General features: G+C 36.5%; 2 protein-coding genes across 2 annotated transcripts in view; both read left to right on the forward strand.

Annotated features, from left to right (window-relative positions):
- Window positions 1-6163, forward strand: part of TMEFF1 (transmembrane protein with EGF like and two follistatin like domains 1) — a 113163-nt gene extending 107000 nt beyond the window's left edge. The window contains exons 9-10 of the mRNA XM_070939103.1: window positions 2125-2283; window positions 6079-6163. Coding sequence (XP_070795204.1) covers window positions 2125-2283; window positions 6079-6163 — 244 coding nt within the window. The remainder of the gene's footprint in view (window positions 1-2124; window positions 2284-6078) is intronic.
- Window positions 6164-7869: 1706 nt separating this feature from the next.
- On the forward strand, window positions 7870-17129 carry CAVIN4 (caveolae associated protein 4). The gene is made up of 2 exons (XM_070939104.1): window positions 7870-8459; window positions 14843-17129. The coding sequence occupies exons 1-2, from the start codon at window positions 8052-8054 to the stop codon at window positions 15485-15487; spliced, it is 1053 nt and encodes a 350-aa protein (XP_070795205.1). The 5' UTR covers window positions 7870-8051; the 3' UTR covers window positions 15488-17129.
- Window positions 17130-19360: the final 2231 nt, after the last annotated feature.

Raw genomic sequence — 19360 nt, forward strand, 5'->3', positions numbered from 1 at the left:
TCTATTATTTTCTACCTTTTTTTACTCCTGCCTGCTGCTATGTAAACAGAGTAGATTCCTTATAAAATTGTTTGAGCAAAGCTAAGGAAAGAACTTAACAGGAAAAAGGAGTGGGTTTCATTTTTTTCCCTAAGAATGCCACTTTCTGTCTGTTTGTTGGGCCATTGACATACTTTATACACAGGTTTCTCTTCCCCTTTCCCCCAAATTCAGGCACAAGGATGGTCAACAACTTGATGTTTTCACTAAAATTGAGTGACTCTTTGTTTTTTGAAATTACCAAGGGCTGACTGATGGCAGCTGTCAATTACTGGCAGGGAAAGTGACAGAAGATCTATTCTCCTTCAGTGAAATTTTAGATGATATAGACATAGACAGGGGTACAAGGACAAATCTCTAGAACTCTTAGTAGATACAAACCAAAGTAGACAAAAACATTCTCTATCAACAGCACTTCCTGTTAATCTTTTTAGCCCAGCCTGCTTAAAGCTACAAAAAGCTTATTAATTTTTGCATATTTAGATCTGCTAGAGAAGGAGAACAAGTATCAAAAGGTTGGGGTGCAAGGAATTATTATGAATGGTCCTCATCTTGATTCAATTTGCTGCAGTTCAAGCAGGGTTACTTGCATAAGTGTTCCCCGCCACCACCCTGGTTCACATACTTCTCCCCACTCCAGTTAGGAGCCAGGAGCGCATATGCATTTCTGTATGCCTTTCCAGTCTTCTCTTTGCCTGAGGAAACTTTAGTAGCATTGCAGTTGGTACTTTCAAATGGCATAAAGAGATGATAAAAGGTGGTGCTGAAATGTGCCGGAGAGGATAAAGGTATCAGTTGAAGGCTTTGGCTCATTTCTCCAGCATAAATAGATATGGATTGTGGATTTTTTTTTTAATAAAGAAAAGGAAGGGGGAAATCCTTGTCACTGTTGTATTCATGTTAGATGAAATGTCATTGCTCTTTTTATTGATTAACCTTGAATTAAAGTTGTAACTATGCCTGCAAAAGTTTTAAAAGCAATTGTGATTTTGTATTTGGATTAGCCTGTGTTGAAAATGCTCAAATTAAATTATTAAAGCGTAAACATTTTTCAGGCTTGGAGAAGTAGTAATAGTCATGTTGATTTAACAATAATTTATTTCCTGGAAAACCAAGAACTGAACCAATGTACACAGGGACCCATACACACCTAGAAGACAATTTTAGGATAAAAAAGACATTAAGGGAGAAGAAATAAAGAAGTCTGCCAGTTAGTCTAGCATAAGTATATAAATACAGTGGTGATAGGTACATCCTAAAAATAGTTGCTTCTAATCTTTTGCACTTTATCAGTCTAGGACATGCTCTTATTTTGTCTTCTTTGGACATTTTAAATTTTATAAACTTCTGTACTATCTATACAGTACATTTCTATAAATCTTTGTGGAGCTTCGTTAGTATAAAGGCTCATGGCTTTGAATCTTTCTCATTTGTGTGGTGAAATCTACAAAACAATGTGAATGTTAAAAAATACTCCTTCAATCTTATATTCTTTTATTTTTTAATTTGAACTGATAAAAATTTTATTAGGTAGAATCTCAGAAAACATACTTGAAATATATCATAATTTGCTGGAATATATACTGAGTTTACTGACAATTTGCAAGAACAAATTCAACAAATCATTGAAACAGGGGAACAGTGATGGATTATATTTCCACAACAGAAACAGAAATTTAGGCAGGAATGGCTTCCTTATATACGACACATTATACAACACAGCATATTTAGACATTTGGAATATGGTTTGTAGGGAATACATTATGGAACCAATTAAAAAAATAGACAAAAGGATTTGAAAAAATATTAGTAATAATTTCAGTGTTCAATGTAAAGTACTAATAAATTGCAATCAACAATTGAGAAAAACAGAAGGGGAGAAAATATTGCTAACTAGTTTTCTATAATGTTTTTGTTTATGCTTAGTTCTTTCCATTGTCTGTTGTTATTATCTAATGTAGAGCTTTTTTACTATTTTACTATCTAACTGTGTGTGTGTGTATAATTACTATACAACATGCACACACACAGAATATATATTATTATATATAAAATACTCCTAGAATTTTTACTCTTCTTTTTTAGGTGTGAATCTGGATACACAGGACAACATTGTGAAAAAACAGACTTTAGCATACTTTATGTTGTCCCGAGTAGACAAAAGTTCACTCACGTGCTTATTGCAGCAATAATTGGAGCTGTCCAGATTGCCATTATAGTTGCAATTGTTATGTGTATAACCCGGTAAGTTCAGAGGCACAACATCACAAGGGGTATCTTTTGTTGTTTTGTTGGTTTTTATTTTGTTAGGGCATGATTTGTACTTTCCCACCTACTTTCTTAATGGATTGAGATAATAAGTACTTTTGTTATTTGAAATGTGTTCTCTCTTTCACTCTCTTTCCATGGAAGTAGGTGTATATATGTGAAACACTTATACACATTCTGAGTCTATATATAGTGCCCACATGTGTTCTATTATTATCAAGATAAAATATTTAGGTAAGTATTCTTGATGTAAATGTCACAAGATGCCACAGTCCTATAATCAAACTTATACATGTAACAACATGTTTGAATTAAAGCTCAGTGCTGAAGGTCTTTCAAAATTATTTACTAATTGTAATGGGCAGAGGAAGAAAGGGGCCAGAGAATTTCTTCAGCAGTTTGTCAAAACTGGGACACCCCCTTAGCAATGACAGCTGGATTGCTATTGAAAAAAAGCCAGAAGGAGGAATTCTCTCCCTAAGTTTTCTTGGGATTTAATTGAAGCATAGGATACAAATCACTGGAGATATAATTATATAATGAAAGGTTCAGTTATATAAAGAAAATGAGCACATATCCTGAAAACTGAAGAGAGAACTTGAGAATTTCTCACTCACTAACTTGCACCCCCAATAATATGTTGGCACTGAGATCTGAATACATCAATACTGTATTGGAATCAACCTATTTCCTATCTCTTTGTCATCCTATTTGCCTGTCCCCCTTTCTATATCATTGATCTCAAACTCTGCTAAAATGTTTTACAAGGAGGAATGTTGGCTTCATTCATCTCAGATACTTCTAGGGGTGGAATAAGTACAGCAAAGAAATAGAAGGGAAATCAGGCTGTGGAATATGATATACATACCAGCCCTTCTTGTTCCTTTAATCCATGCTATGGCTTAAAATACTTCTACAGGATTGCTGCTTGCTCATCCACGCCCATGTCAAAGATAGATTCTCTGTGGCCCTATTTACACTCAGGATTAATTCCAATTCCTCATGGTGAAGCAACAATTTGAATCTCTTCTCTATCTGTGTGAGTCATTTACTATGTGCTTGGATCTCCATATAATATTCTTTTTGAGCAAGAAAATATTAAAGAAAATAATATCAAGAATACTTTCTCATATATGAAGTTGTAGGTGCCTTCTCACCTGACTGAGTTGGCGGCTATATAAACTGAATAAATAAATCAGTAATAAATAAATTTGTCAGCTCAATTGCATGGTCTGCAGGAGTGAAGAAGACCTGTCTGCTGTCAAACAAAGTAGTGACAGTTTTAGTGGGTTTAGAAACTGGGTTTATGTACCTTTGAGAGCCAGTTTGATGCAGTGGTTAAAGCACCAGGTTAGAAACCAGGAAACTATGAGTTCTAGTCCTGCCTTAAGCACAAACCCAGGTGGGTGACTTTGGGCCAGTCCTTCTCTCTCAGCCCTAGGAAACAGGCAATGGCAAACCACTTTTGTAAAAAACATTTTCAAAAAACCTACAGGGACTTGTCCAGGCAGTCACTAGGAGTCACAGGCTGACTTGAAGGCACACCCACCCACATGTATTTATTCTATAATTCTACATCTTATCTATACTATAATGTTGCGCTTATTGCTTCCTCAAATGGCTTACATTGTTTTTCAAAAAACTGATCTCATACATCAGTCAACCTGCTGGACAATAACGGTGCTCAAAATAGTTTTCTGCTTTGTATCCCCAAAGCTTTATCCTACAGCATTAACAAAATATAATTCAAAGGTCAGCACTTGCTTGCTTGGCTGGATGACATATCATGGCCAACATAAGCAATAAATTGCCCAATACAGATTGCCTCCAGTTGCTGAAATTAACCCAGAATTAGTGAGTATGAGGGGTCTCCTTCATATCATTTTAGAATTCTCTTAACTTCTCTTCTTTAATAGCTGATAGTGAATAGCCTGTGTTCTAGCAACAAACTCAGAGTGGGTTTATAAAAAAGAAAGAAATTCAAATAATTTTGAAGTTGTTCAATAAGGCAAAATAAAATTATCTTTCATTTTTTATTCTGCTGATACACTTAAACGCAAGTCAAGCAGTTTTACCAGCTCTTCAGCAATAAGACTTTCCAGGAAAACAGTTAAAGGATCAGATTTGTGATATGTGGAAAATACATGTATTTGGCCATCAACTTAAATTTGGGGCATATTTATTCATAAATAAATCCCACCAAGTTATACAAGCTTAATCTCAAGAAATGTATACAGGATTGCAGCCTTTGATAATAAGATTTAGGTCTTAGTTTCTGGCACTTGACCATCAGTACTGATTGAAACATTGTTTTAGCCAAACAAGGTTATGAAGAGAGAGGGAGAAAGAGGATATCCGGCAAAGCTAGTGAGCCTTAACTATGGTTAACGATGCCAAGATGATTCATAGTGGCTTCTTGATTAAATGACTCTTAATTTTCTTCCTGGAATGTCTTTTTTCTCATTCTACATACCCATTTACAACCCACCCACCCCCAGATAATTCCAAGGAAAAGGAAGGAGAGCCTCACTAGTTTCTGGCATCAAAGGATTCAGGAATCTGAGCTTTGACAAGTGTGTAATACAGAAATTTCAAATATTAGGAGCTGGCAACAGGTTCTATATTATCATTGCATCGAGTACTCCATTCAAATGTATTCTTTGTAGAGGTTTTACATTAATTGTACATAACAAAAGAAATACTAATTATCTTCCCTCCACAATAATTAATGTTTAAAAATATTGTTTTCACCTATCACAGGCCATAAGGGCTATGATACCGAGATAAGTGGAAGAGACAGGGTGGCATTCTTAGCTGTAGTATTGTGTATATTTGTTCATTCATTCAGTTAGAATTAACATGGCACCTTCCTTTCTGTCTATTTGGACACTCAAGCGTTCTAACTAGGGGGTTTCCTGATTGGAGGGAGAGTAAAATATCTTGGAATATCTGGAGCTGTAAAAAAGAGGGGGGGGTCGGGGCTGTATATGGAGGATGGTTACATGTCCCTTATTAAATAGATACCAGACAGCACCTGTTCTTTTTTTTAAAGAATTTATTTGCTGGTGCAAACTTTTTTCCTGCAATGTTCCTGAGGCTCCTAATAGGTGGACTGGTTGCAATGACTTTTTTGTTGCAGTGTCTGTTATAAACAGTTACTGTATTTTTACTCTAATGAATGCCCAAGGTATCTAAGCTATTCTCTTGTTGATAAGAACAGCAGAAAAACCAAATACATACATACATACATACATACATACATACATACATACATACATACATACATACCTGTCTTAATGACTGCCCTGTTGTGCAGCAGTTCAAAGTTACAACTGCACTGATCAAGTAACTTTATGACCAGGGCTTGTGTTTAAAATCATTGCAAATAATTGATCTTCATAGTCAGGTGATCACTTGCATCAGGCAGGTGTTTAAAACCATAACAGTGTCCCAGTGTCACATGATCAATATTTGTGTGCTTTGCAACCGGCTTCTGACAAGCCAAGTCAATGGCATTAAAATTGCAAGTCATGTTCATGCAATATCTCGTTTAACAATTCACGGTGGCTCACTTAATGACCCAATGGAAAGTGACATCATAAATCTGTCAGAGTCACATGATATTTTCATTAGGGACTGCACTGCTTAGCAACAGAAATTGCTGGTTCCAATTGTGTCACTAAGCCAGGACTGCCTGTAATTGTGAAAAAGTGCTTTTAAATACTTTGGTTTACTGACTCCTTTTTTTCTCCTGCTTGCTTCTGATAACAGGAAATGTCCCCAAAACAACAGAGGACGGCGGCAGAAGCAAAATCTAGGCCACTTTACTTCAGATACGTCATCCAGAATGGTTTAGCGGCATTTTTTTATACCTACATTGACCATGTGATGTACAATTTTATTAACTTTTTTTAAAACAATGGAAATATTTATTTCAGAGGCCTTATTTTTGAACATTTTAATTATTATTGTTATTATTATTTTTAGTGTAGCTCTGTCTCGTTTTATTCCAGGAAGCAGCTAACAGCTATGGACTGCTCTAGTAACTTCTCATTTCATGGTTTGAGGAAGGTGTTAGTTTATTTCTTGTATTTGTATCCCATAGTTATATTGATAAGACTTGTGCTTTAATCATGGAATGTAAGAATTTTGAAAAGAGAGACATTTCACCAATGGTTATTCAACAAATGAAAATGGAGCCCATCATGTTTCCTAGCAAAAAGGGTAAAGATGTTTACAACATACTTTTCTTACGAGGAACTAGAAGACACTGTGTTTAAATACCGTAGATATTTAAATGTTTTTAAAACTTAGTAATGGATTTTTTTAGACACCGCCAATCGCATGAAATGTGGAGATGTGTTTTTGTGTGTAGTTGTAACATTTAGAATGGGCTGAATCCAGACTAAGTTAGCTCTACCTAGCGCTCATAAGAATCAGTGGACGAGTTAATCTAAATTCCCATTGTTTTCAATGAAAACAAATTGTGCAATTAACTTAGAATGCAATCCTATACATCTCTACTCAGAAATAAGTCCCATTCAGTTTAATGGAAATTATTCCCAGGTAAGTATGTAAAGGACTGCTTTTTAGTCTGGATCCAATCCAAGATATATGGCCCAGGTTTCAGTGCCATCTTCTTCATAAATAGCTGACACTTTATTTTTAAATTGTAAAATAATAATTATAATATACAGTTCATTATTTGAAAAACTGCTCAGCTGAGCAGAGCACATTTGTCCTGGAGAGACAAATATATTGCTTTTTTGTTAAGAATTATGTTAATAATCCACATACTGATTGGGATGTAGCTGTGTTAGCCACTGTTTAAACAATTTTCATATTTACTACAGTTTTCTAAAGAAGATACCTGTTTTCACATCAGCAAACACAATTGTATAGTCTTTGTGATTAAAATGCAAAAAACAAAAATAGTATAAGAGATTTTGTGCTCTTGTCAAGAATAATTTCAAGAGCTAAGAATGTGTCTCCAAATAAAGTCTGCTGGTTGTATTTATTATATTAATAGGATGTTAGTAAATGTTTGGAAGATTCAGAGCTAAAATGTAACTAGGGTGTGTTCCAACTGTTTTAACATGTAGTTTTAGGCTTTCCAATTCTGCATGTAGGAATAAATAATTTGTTCAATAAAAAGGCTTTGAATATTTCAACTGGAAACATACGTCAATGCAATGTTTTCTTTTCTTATTTAATCTGTCCCAAATGTGTTTATTCATTATTGTAAGGAACAACCTATGTATTTGGAAAGAAAATGAGAAATGTCATTTCAATTGTCAAAGGTCTGTTAGAAAGCATTGATCCTCTCCTTACTGCTTGAACGCAAGAAAAATAATAATTTAAATTAAAAATAGGAGCAACATGGATTTTAATAGACTGTGGGTTAGTTCTTTGATTGCTATATTGTTTACTGTCCATAGATTAATTCAGATATGTTTATGGTTATATGAATGTGCTTCTTTCAGTGCATGTTCCCTTCCCAGTGTGCTGCTTCCTAATTTTAGAGGGTTCATATTGCAGGAGGCCTTTGAACAATCAGGCGTGGCTATTTTGTGGGTATAAATATTTGACAAGTGTCTTGGGGTGGAGTTTCAGACCCTGCTTTTGAACATTCCCTTAAAGACAGCTGTCGAGCAACCTTCTGGCATCAGTGCCAGGATTGTCCCACTGAGGTTTGAACGGCTGTTATATTTCAACTCCCGTAGACTGATCCGAGGACGGGAAGTATGGATCATCGTGCAGCCCTGGAAATGGATAAAATCCACCCAAACCGCCAGTCGAGCATCACAGATGATGAAGAAGAACAAGATGCTGCATTTACCATTGTCAGAGTCCTGGACAAGGTAGCCACCATAGTAGACAGCGTGCAGGCCAGTCAAAAACGGATTGAGCAGCGCCACAGAGAAATGGAAGACGCCATCAAGACCATTCAGATTGACATTCTAAAGCTGGCTCAGGCCCATGGCAACACAGGATACACAGTTAACAAGCTGTTGGAGAAAACGCGCAAAGTTAGTGCTCGGGTCAAAGAAGTAAGAGCCCGAGTAGAGAAGCAGAATGTTAATGTGCAAAAGGTGGAGACCAAACAGGAAGAAATGCTGAGGAAAAACAAGTTTCGTGTTGTCATTTACCAGGTAAACCACTTTTTTTAAAAAAATCTGCTGTTACCTGCTATTGCAACTTCACACTTTCTGGTTTGCTTAACAATCCAAAGAATGTTTTTTTTAAAAAAGCTCTCTCCATCTCAAAATGTGTTAATGCTTTGTGGTTTTCCAGCATTGATTTTTTTGCTTCTGAATGTGCTGGAGCTTGAATCCACTGGTGGCAAGGCAGTCAGTCTATTATTAGTTCGGGAAGTCTCTCAGCCAGCCAACATAAGATTAAGTGTAGATCAGCAAGACTATGTGTTGCATCTGTGAAAGGCAATCTGAGGCAGGCAGTTGGGTATCATGACTAGTATTCCAGGCGTGACTGTCGTCCCTGTTATTTTTTCAGAGGGTTAAGTAGAGAATTCAGCCTCAGCAATTCTTTGCACAGTGTAGTGCTTCCATTAATTATACGGTATTCCCCCCCACCTTTAAGAGCTGAGTTGTGTTTTCTTTGCTAACCGATTTCCTTTAATATGAGTATGCTATCTCTCTGCTGTTTTTCCATGCAACAGTTTGCTTCCAAATTCCCTTTTCCTCCAAAGAAATATATATTTTTGTCTAAATATAAATAAATAAAAACAAAATCTTGGCACTTAAATGAACATCTCAAAATAAGGTGGGAAAATAAGGTTAACTGCCTTGCAAAATTCAAAGTGTCCATTTGGAAAAGAAGTGAACGGTTCTTGTGTTAAATTAATTTGTTATTCAGAATGGTTCCATCCTAATCAAAGTGTTTTTTGTGCATAACACTGATTTCGTATGCTCTGTCCGAATAATTAATATTGTGCTTAGTTGCAGGGGCATTGAAATTGCAAATGCAGTAGTGTGTTTAAGAATCCCAAATCCTGTTAGAGATTCAGACTCCTTCCTTCTCATTAAGGTCATCAGGTATTACATTGTCTTCACTTTTAGCCATTGGAATATTATATTCTTTTCAAAGAATAACAATTGCAGTGGGAAAATATTGCTGTTTTGTCTATCAAAATTCTTGAAGATACATGAAATGCCTTCATTTGTGTAATTTTTTATACTCTGAGGAAGTTGACATAGCACATTAATTGAAAATTGATGTGCTGCACTGGAAACAAATAGTGGGCAGAATCCAATCTAAATATTTTTCAGCTACAACTCATTTGCTGCGATGAGTCCTATTGAACTCATGTTTCTTTCAAAATTAGAATTATAGATGCTTGTGTAAACTCTTCCTTAAAAAATTAAAAAAATAAATTTAGCAGTCCTTACTTTTGGCCGGATTGCTCCTATGATTGCACTGAAATCATGAGAATTATTATTTCCAGATAAGCCAGTTTATAAAAGACATTAGACTTTGGCTGTCATGTTTGGGTATAGAAAAAAAATAATCATCCTGCATTACTGTTTGCTTTTATTTTTATTGTGGATGGTATGGCTCACTTATAAAAGCAAAAAATTCTAATCTTAGGTACATTTACTGTATGTGCCTCTCGCACATATGGGTTTTGATGCTGTAACAGTGGAACTCAATACATTATATATATGTATATTCATTCTCTGAATTATGCTAGCATGTGTTGATTATGAAATTTAGAAATGTCATCTCTAGTTATGTCTGTTCTTCACAGAGCAAGATCCAATATTTAGAAAGCAGAATTAATCGTCGCTAGATAGATAGGATATAAATAGCCAAGTGGCTGAATGGTCCATGGGCTTAGCTAGGCTTAGCAGTATGTTTGTATTTTCCATGATGCTTAGCAGATGCCCCAACTCAACAAGGAGCAAAATTGTACCAAAACACAGAAGAATAGTTGATTAATATTGAAAGCACTTTCGCCAAAAGTGATTGATCATCATTGAATATGGAGTTTAGTGGAAACCAGCAAATATCGTCCTTAGTTGCCAATTAACTGATTATTCTCTCCTTCCTCCAAGAGATTTAGTTAGACAATTGGTCAACAATCTTACTTCATTGACAAGAATATTGAATGTCACGTTGACTTAAATATTATTTAGATTTTTGTATAATGTGCAAGAGTTCAAACTCTTCAGACTAAAATTTGCTTTGTTGTGATTTTGACAGGCTTGAAAGAAGTTGCTTAGTAATATTGGAGGAAATAGCAGTTGAGCTATTTGAGCTATGGTTAATAGCCTCCAAACAAACCAAGATTTAAAAGCCAGTATTAAGCAATAGTTTTATATACTGCTCTATTTGGAAGACATTGCTCTTACAGATAATTGGAAATTGACTATGGCTTCCAAGCATAATTTTTTAATTAAGTTCATATGATTTGCTTAGCTGAAAGCAGCCATTTTGTGGGGTTTTGTGGAGGATGGATTGATTTGCAGCAAAGCCATGTTTAACGGCAATAAGAAACTACAGCAAGTCATGTTTGTTCTTTCCCAGAAGTTGGGAGGGAAGGTTATGTTTTCAAATCTAAACAAAGTGTTTCTTATTTAAATTTCAAATCTGGTTAATCTTAACATTGGTTTGTTTTAAGAAACCCTACCTCAACCTTAAAATCAGTAACAGAACAATTAAGGAATGCCACCTCATTTTCAGGTTGGTGCATAGTTTAAGTCTATATACCCTTTTCTTTTAATTTTGAAAAAAGAAAAAAACCTATCACATTACTCCATTCTATCATGTACTTTATACTTGTGTCAGAAACAAATGAATTCTGGCTTACTTGTTTATCTTGTAATGGTTCAAGGATCAACATAGTTATCTTTTCTCTGGAAGAACTGAGCCTGCTGAACTAAGCAAAATACATTTTTTTCCTCAAAGTTTTGGGTGAAATGTTAGACAATATCTCTAAATCTTTCAGAATTGGAATTATATGCTAACCTTTCCTGAACTTCCCTTTTCTTGCTGTATGTTCCATTAAAGAGCAAAATACCTTCAAGGAAATACTAGGGATGCGTGATGCACAAACCCAGGGACCCAGGTTCATTCTCTGACATTTTTAGATGATGGAAGATAGTGATTAATCTCCAGAACATCCTTGCATCCAGGCTGCAATCAATGCCTCTTTGCAGGGGGCAGATTCCAGCAGCCTTGAATGAGGCTTAATTTAAATAGTATGGGATCTATCTTCAACCTCTTTGGGGGAAGATTATTAGGACCTGTGACAGTCAGGTTTTAAACTATGTTATGGGCTCCAAATCATATTGGCTAGCTTCAAGGATGACCTGTGGCAGAGCTTGAATAGGAGGAGTATGATAATCCTTATTCTACTAGATTTCTCAATAGCATCTTTTTGGGTTGTTTGAGATCCCATACTCTGATGATTCTGTTCCTTGAGTGAGTGGTTGTAACTGAGGTGGGTGAGGAGAGGCTGGGTCTTAGAGCATGCCAGTAGAAGCTGTTATAGTATTTTCCCTGTCCTATTAAAAAATCTTTGCGATGCTCCTGAAAGAAGTAAACTGCCAGTTGGAGATGAGGTATCAGTAAGGTGATATTACTCAATTGAGAATCTCCACAGCAGATTGAATGGAGAATGCAATGGAAGTTCTAATCTGCTGGCAGGAAGATGGCAGGGTCTGGATGGGGAGAAAGAGGATCAGTTGCACCCTCAGCAAGATAAGGCGGCTATTGGTTCTTTTAGTCCCACTATAGTCCAGTCCAAAAAATCACAGAAGGCTAAAAGTACCTTTATTGAAACAAAACACAACTGACTGTGTTGTACAGGTAGTTTTCCACTTATAGTCCCAATTGGAACGAACCTCCATCACTAAGCAATATTGTCACAAGCAAGTCATGCTGATTTTACGATCTTTTTTGCCACAGTTGTTAAATGAATCACATGGTCATTAAGCAAATCCAGTTTCCCCCATTGACCTTGTTGGGAGCCTTCTGGAAAAGTTGTTAATGACAATTCCTTGGCCTGGGGCTGCAGCAGCCATTGTAAATACATGTGGGTTGCCAAGCACCCATTTTGCTCACATGACCATGGGGATACTGCAAGAGTCTTATGTGTGAGGATGGGTTATAAGCCACTTTTTTCAGTACTGTTGTAACTTTGAATGGTCATTAAACAAGTGGTCGCAAATCAAGGACTGACTTCTCCTTCTTTTAGTTCTGTGACTTTGGGAGATATCTGCCTGAACCACTTCAAAATGTTAACTCGATGTTCTAGACTTAAACCATATTTACTCCTTATAACCTTGGCAACAAAGCTTACATATTTCTGTCATCTTCCTTAATCTCTACATTTGAGAGGCCTGATGATTCTGGAATAGTACCAGCTTTGTCTCTCAGTTGACTTGTGGTCCCAAGCAGAATCCAGGGTGATAACTTGTGCTGCTCATGGACTCACAGTCCTGCAAGAAGAGCAATTGGAAACCATAGTCTCAGCTTTAGCTGATGTACTAGGAACAGCCTTATCAACTATCTTACTGTAATTCAGGCTACTGCCTTTCTCAAACACAATCTACTTGCCCAATCTGAGCAAATGCTAAGACACCTTCCCCATAATAGGTGTAATGGGAGCAATCACAGAAGCAAGCATTCTCTGTGGGAGCTCCCCTCTTTTGGAATATCTTATTTCTTCTCCCTGATGCAAGGAAGTCTCTAAATCTCAGAGCCAGATGCATGAGAATGTTGAGAAATGTAAGGCTCTGAATTTAAGCAGAAAAAAACAGTTGCACAGGTATAAATTAGGCAGTATCTGGGTTAGCAGCAGTACTTATAAGCAGGACCTGGGTATCCCAGTAGACCACAGATTAAGAATCAATCAACAGTATGCCACAGCTGGCAAGAGAACCAATGCAATCTTGAGTGGCATCAGTTGAAGTATGGTGTCAAAATCTTAGCAAGTGATATTACATTCTATGTTCGGCTGGTCAAACCACACCTGGAAAACTGACCAGTTCTGGTCAACATAATAGGAAAAAAAAAGTGCTGAAGAACTGGAAAAAGTGCAAGGAACAACCACAAGAATCGTAAGGGGATGGTTGGAATTTTGAATAATTTGGTAATTTGGTATGTTTAGCATAAAGAAAAGAAGACTAAGGGGAGACATGATAGCAGTCTTCCAATACATGAAGGGATGTTCGTGGTAAGAGACTGAACTGACTCCCTATAGCAATTGAGAGTAAGACAAAAACCAGTGAGTGGAAGCTTTATAGAGATCCAAACTTGAAATAAAGAAGAATTCCCTGACTGTGAGAACCATTAAGGAATGGAACAACCTCCTTCCTGGAGTTGTAGATGCTCCATCAGTATAAGACTTTAAAAAATGGACAGCCATTTTCCTGGTATGATGTGACAATCTGGGTAGGGGGTTGGCCTAGAAGACAATTCTAGGTATAGACCAGGCTGTTTTGGAAGGCCATGAGAGGCTATTGTTGTCAGTATGATATCTAGTTAGTGTGATATTTAGAAGGTTGTTGGCAGGATACATTAATTTTTATATTACAGTAACTGTAATGTTTATTTGTTTAGCTGCATGATATTATAACTGCTCTTTATGTACACTGTTCCTTGTGTATACATTGAAGCAATATATTCATTTCATAAATACATTAAAAAGTTCTCCAAGTTTTTCTATTGCCACATTTGCATCTCTCTTCGAGACCTGGAACTGGTCAACGCTCTCCTAGTTGGGAAAGATGATCTTCTTTCAGATAGAGAGATCAAACAGAATATTTTCAGGACATATTGCTTTTTTATAAGTAAATCTGTAGCCTTTTGGTGATCTGGACACTGCTAAAATGTCACCTGGAGAATTCCAAGCCTTGCTGCTCTATTTTTCTCCATAGGCACAATCCCCATTAGGTGTCTTCTTGGTTTTGATTGTGATCACTTGCCCATTTTTACTCTCCACATATTCTTGAACTTGGTTCTATAACCCAACTCTAAAGTTTTTCCAGAGTAGCTGTACTGAAAACAACAAAGGTTGGAATAGACAAAACTGTTTTTAATTAATCATGAATGGTCTATCGAAAGTATACTCCCCATAAGGTTTGTGTGTGTATGTGTGACTAACATTTATTACTATAAAAGGCTCATTATGCTACAAAGACTCATCAGGATTTCTTCTTGACCAAAACTGGTCTCAAATCTGGGTTATTATTAACTGTTATTAACAGTAATTAACACTGTTAAAGAGGAAAGAGCAATAAAGTTTAAGAATATGATTCTGTGGTTAATTTCTTATTAATGGTATGGTCTGCACTAACTCCTAACATATGAAAAATTAGAAAGTTGTTTGGACAGGGACAGAATAACAATAATGAGTGGCCCTTATGCTATTTTAATCTTTGTGAATGTTCTGAAAAATTTAGCATAAAACAGAATGACTGAGGCAGCAAATATCTGGAATTTTCTAAATTCACTTTGAGCCATTTTTGAGAAGTGTGATAGAGACATAACATTGTGCTCTTACTTGTAGGAAGACATTCAGTGTCCATCTTCTCTGACCATTGTCAAAGACCGAACACAAGGGGAAAGCACAGAAGATGCCTTCTGCCCACCTGATGATCTCTCTTCTGATGAGGAGTATTACATAGAAGAAAGCCGAACAGCCCGTTTTAAGAAATTGGGGATGAGGCGCATCAACAACATCAAGAAAGCATTTTCAAGAGAGAACCTTCAGAAAACAAGGCAGAATTTTGGCAATAAGGTGGATAGGCTTCGTACTCGAATAGTAACACCCGAGAGAAGGGAACGAATAAGGCAATCAGGAGAGAGGCTGAGACAGACTGGGATACGGTTCAAGAAAAATATTGCCAATGTCGCACCAATTAAGGAGAATTTGAAAAAGTATAGGAAAACTAAAGAGCAACCAGGGGCTGAAGGCCAACAAGGAACCCAAGAATCTGGCCCTGAAACAGCAACAGAAAATAGGGAAGCTGAACCAGCCACTGAAGAAATTTCCTACACTGAAGTGATAACGAAAGTGAAGAAGGACAAAGGGGATGGATCAAAACACCTTTCTCAGGCAGATGAGAAAGTAATGATTCCTCCTGAGAAGAACCTGATCAAACCAGAGACGAAAGAGGATGCCCTTCTAATGGATCTAAAGCAGCCAGTTTAAATGGCAAACATCTGCTGTTGAGGTGGTATCAGTATGGCGGGGAAAGAGCAATTCCTGTCATGTTGGAGGTGCAGAACAGTGGCTTTCATACTGCCTGAAGAGACCTTGAAGTATTGCGTGTTGCAGAAAGTTTGGGGCCCAGCCCAAGGTTTGGTTTCTATTTGGACATGCCAAATTGGTCAGTTGGGTTTATCTGTCAACCCACCAAACCGAGCAGCATATGTTGACATTCTTTTCCTACCATGCGTTGTTCAAATGTATTTTTTTCTAAAACTCCCATTATCCCCATTCTTACTATGGATTATGTTAGTGGTACTTTGTAGGGTGCTGGTTGGAGAAAGTTGTAGGACTCTTTCAGCATTTCCCAATATTTTACAGGAAAGTCAGTAATGACAGACTTTTGCTATCTTACACGTTATCCTATAGAGTTTGCCTGATGATTGATAAACTCTTCTGGACAATCTGCAATCCCAAGGGAAAATTGTAATCTATATATAAAGAGATGTGCGATATGTATGTGTATATATAGTCTTTTCCTTTACATACAATGGGTGCATCTTTATCACCTGATGATTCTCTGCTAATAATAAACAATTTCCTTTTAATGTGTATGCAAATTGCCATTTACCCTAACAGGTATTACATTTCAACATTAAAAGGTGATAGAAACACCCTCTCCCAGATTTAATGACATTAATTTCTCAACAAGTTTCTTCTGTTTTTATTTTTTATGTACAGTGACAACTACAAAAAGTAAATCTCATTATTTGACTTATAAGAGATATCCGGCTGTTGCACAAAGTAGGTGAATTGTGAGCATGAACAAATCCATCAACAGGTAACCATTAACTCCTTCTCTCCCTGCCCCCTGTACTTTTATCCAAACAGGTTTCTCCCCCCACAACCCCTTTTATCCAGATAGGTTTGTTAGAGAAAATTGATTATGATAATCTGCAGAGAATCGGATATTTCTTTGCAAGACAAAATATGGAGAGAACTCTAGTCAGGAATGTGGCAGAGCTTCAGGGGTTCAGGGAATTCACCTTTGCCCCACCTGGAAAAGATCATTAGGATCTTGCTCATAAATAGTGACTGTAGCCTTTAGACTGGCCATTCTGTGAATGAAAGGGCTCCTTTCATTTAGGAAGACAGCATAAATATCCTTCTGGAGGGAGAACATAGAGGAGTCATGGTATCCTAAACCACCAATGGTTTGAGTGGCTTATTGTTGGTTTATTCAACCAATGTATATTCTATTCTGTTTCAGAGGCTTGTAATCAGATAGTATTGTGGTGAGATCCTTTGAATGAAAAAATAAAAATAAATCTGTAAAGGGCCTGTTTGTAAATGTATTCTTTTAGCTGCATTAGTTTAATAAGAGAACTTGACTCAACTTTAGCATGTTCATTGCAATGTAAAAAAACCCCCAAATTGGTACTTTTATGCAGAGCTGCCGCAGAATCTCCAGGTGCTCATTAATGACCAGAGTTAATGACCTTTAAATAAGGTATTGTTTTCTGTCAACTCTCAAAGACTTTGCTCCAGAATAACCCATTATGATGCAGTTTCTTAATCTGCTTCCATTTTATAGTTTTAACACTGATGATTTAGTGTAATCCAAGTATACACATTTTGTATCAATATATGCAGAGTCCCATGACTATATAAATTATGCAAACGACTTTTTTTCCTAAAATTTACTATATTCTGCAGATTGTAATGATATTGAGCTTTGCCAAATGCTCCTGCTTTTTGATTATCAAAACTCTGAGACTCATCTACCTCAGTATAAACATGAGATATTATCTTTTTGAGTGTTATAAAATTTATTTTTTTCAATCATATTTAATAGAAAAAATATGCTTACCTTCTGGTCCTTCTCTGTCCCCTGCCCAAGATTGTTCAGGACACTGTTTCCCATGACCAACATATTTTTGGCTTAAAGTTCTGGTATTCTTTAGTTTCTCAAGTACCCGGTAATAGCATTTAACTTTCAGCGCCAAGGAGTAGTAGTTGTAAGAAAGTAATGCTACACTTTACATTCAGTGGTTCAACAATTTCAAAGTGGATTAGTGTTTCCAGATTGAGATGGGTGATTTAACTGCAGTGGAAGGCAGAGGAGACAGGCTGTATAAGGAGAAAGCAGTTTCATATGTACTGTATGTTTCTACACACTGTAAAAATAAGAATGGTACCAAATAAAAAAGAATGTGTAACTATGTTAGACAGAATGTGTGGTAATTATTTCCCAAATAACTGATACATAGACTTTGTGGGTAGTTTAGGTTTCATTAAGGCTCAACGATATCCCAGGTTATTTTGGTCTTTGCATGATTTGTTACTTTTGCTTTTTAGAATAGAATGAACTATAAAATAAAAAAGGACAAAAAACAATTCCTTATGTACATATTCCAAGTCACAGAAGAAGGAATGTTCCTCTTTCGCGCCAATGTTGCAGAAATTAATTGTAGCACCGTGATAATTTTCTAATTCAGTAAACATCAGGATATGTTTATGGATTCTCTTCAACAACCCAACTGGGTTCTGTAGTCTAGTGTTTTTTTTTTTAACGTCCTACTTGGACAGGTATATTTTAGGATGGGAAGCTATAGGACCACACACAAATATTTTCACTGATGTTCGAGTGCAAAATCTAGGTTCCCCCGTCATCTCTAAAATCACGACACCTTTTCCAAATACTGCTCATCTAGACAGGAAAAAAGGTTATTGGATTATCCTCGTTGTGACTCATATGCACATTAATGTGCACTGCTCCCACTGATCCTCTTTAACTGAAGCAAGGAGGGGACGAATAAAAATAGAAGAGTAGCACAAATTAAGAAAGGTTGGGGGTGACTTGAAAACATGGCAATCTTTCCTTCTTCCACTTCTTTTTTCTAAATAAGAAAGCAGTTCAGGCAAACCCTATGTGGCCTCTCAAGAATTAAGTGTGGCTATTTCTGCTGCTGCTTGAAACACTGCAGGAATTTTATAGTTGGCATCCATTATAGCATATCCTTTCCCCTAATAAATGCTGTTAAACTTTTGGAATCACTTTGCAACTTTTTTTCAGATTACCAGTGAATAAAGGAAGAACATAAAAATTCTGCACATGTTCAGTTAAATATTTGAGTAGAAGGCTAGTCTTAAATCCATTGGAATTGGGCAGCTACTAAATTCAAATTAAATAAAGTCTACTGTAGCCTTTTTGGATATTTTAATCCCGCTTTTAAGTTAAAATTATATTGCATGAGTGGAATTGATTTTCCCATATTAAGCAACCGATCTAGTTCTAGAGACACTGCCACTGCGTATAGAGCAGAATAAAAGGCAATTGGGCCATGAATTTCCTTATTTTTCAGTTCCTTTGAGGCATAGAAACATCTTTTAAATATGGGCAAAAAACAGTTTCACATCCATTTGCAATTTAAAAATTGTTCGCAGTTACCCCAGCTACAAAGATTATTTTCACAAATATGCAAATATAGAAGAGCTGTTGGCATATGCATCAGAGCCTGATTTTTATTATATGAATCAAGCTTTAAAATGTATATGGCTTTAACGATTAGGCCATTTATTTCATTGTGCAGTTATCATGAAAATTGGTCCTTACGAAAGTAAGATATAAACTAAAATTGGTTCTTATTATTGAGATGTTGCATACTAAATTAAAACACATAATCAGCTCAAAGCAAGATACTCAGATTTGTCCTAAATCTGAGGATCTGATGAGCAAGAGCTGACAAGTATTGTCACCAGAGGTGGTATTCAGCAGGTTCTGAGCAGTTCTGGAGAACCGGTGGTGGAAATTTTGAGTAGTTCGGAGAACCAGTAAATACCACTTCTGGCTGGCCTCGCCCCATCTATTCTCTG

This window comes from Pituophis catenifer, unplaced genomic scaffold, assembly GCF_029215685.1.
Source record: "Pituophis catenifer annectens isolate HBS135680 unplaced genomic scaffold, rPitCat1.0.hap2 SCAF_3, whole genome shotgun sequence".
Classification (NCBI taxonomy): Eukaryota; Metazoa; Chordata; class Lepidosauria; order Squamata; family Colubridae; genus Pituophis; species Pituophis catenifer.

Bases quoted from the DNA above. Each gene is read 5' to 3' on its own strand.
- CAVIN4 (XM_070939104.1), top strand. From the start codon at position 8,052: ATGGATCATCGTGCAGCCCTGGAAATGGATAAAATCCACCCAAACCGC. The intron at 8,460-14,842 runs GTAAACCACTTT...TCTTACTTGTAG, and splicing joins TTCGTGTTGTCATTTACCAG to GAAGACATTCAGTGTCCATC.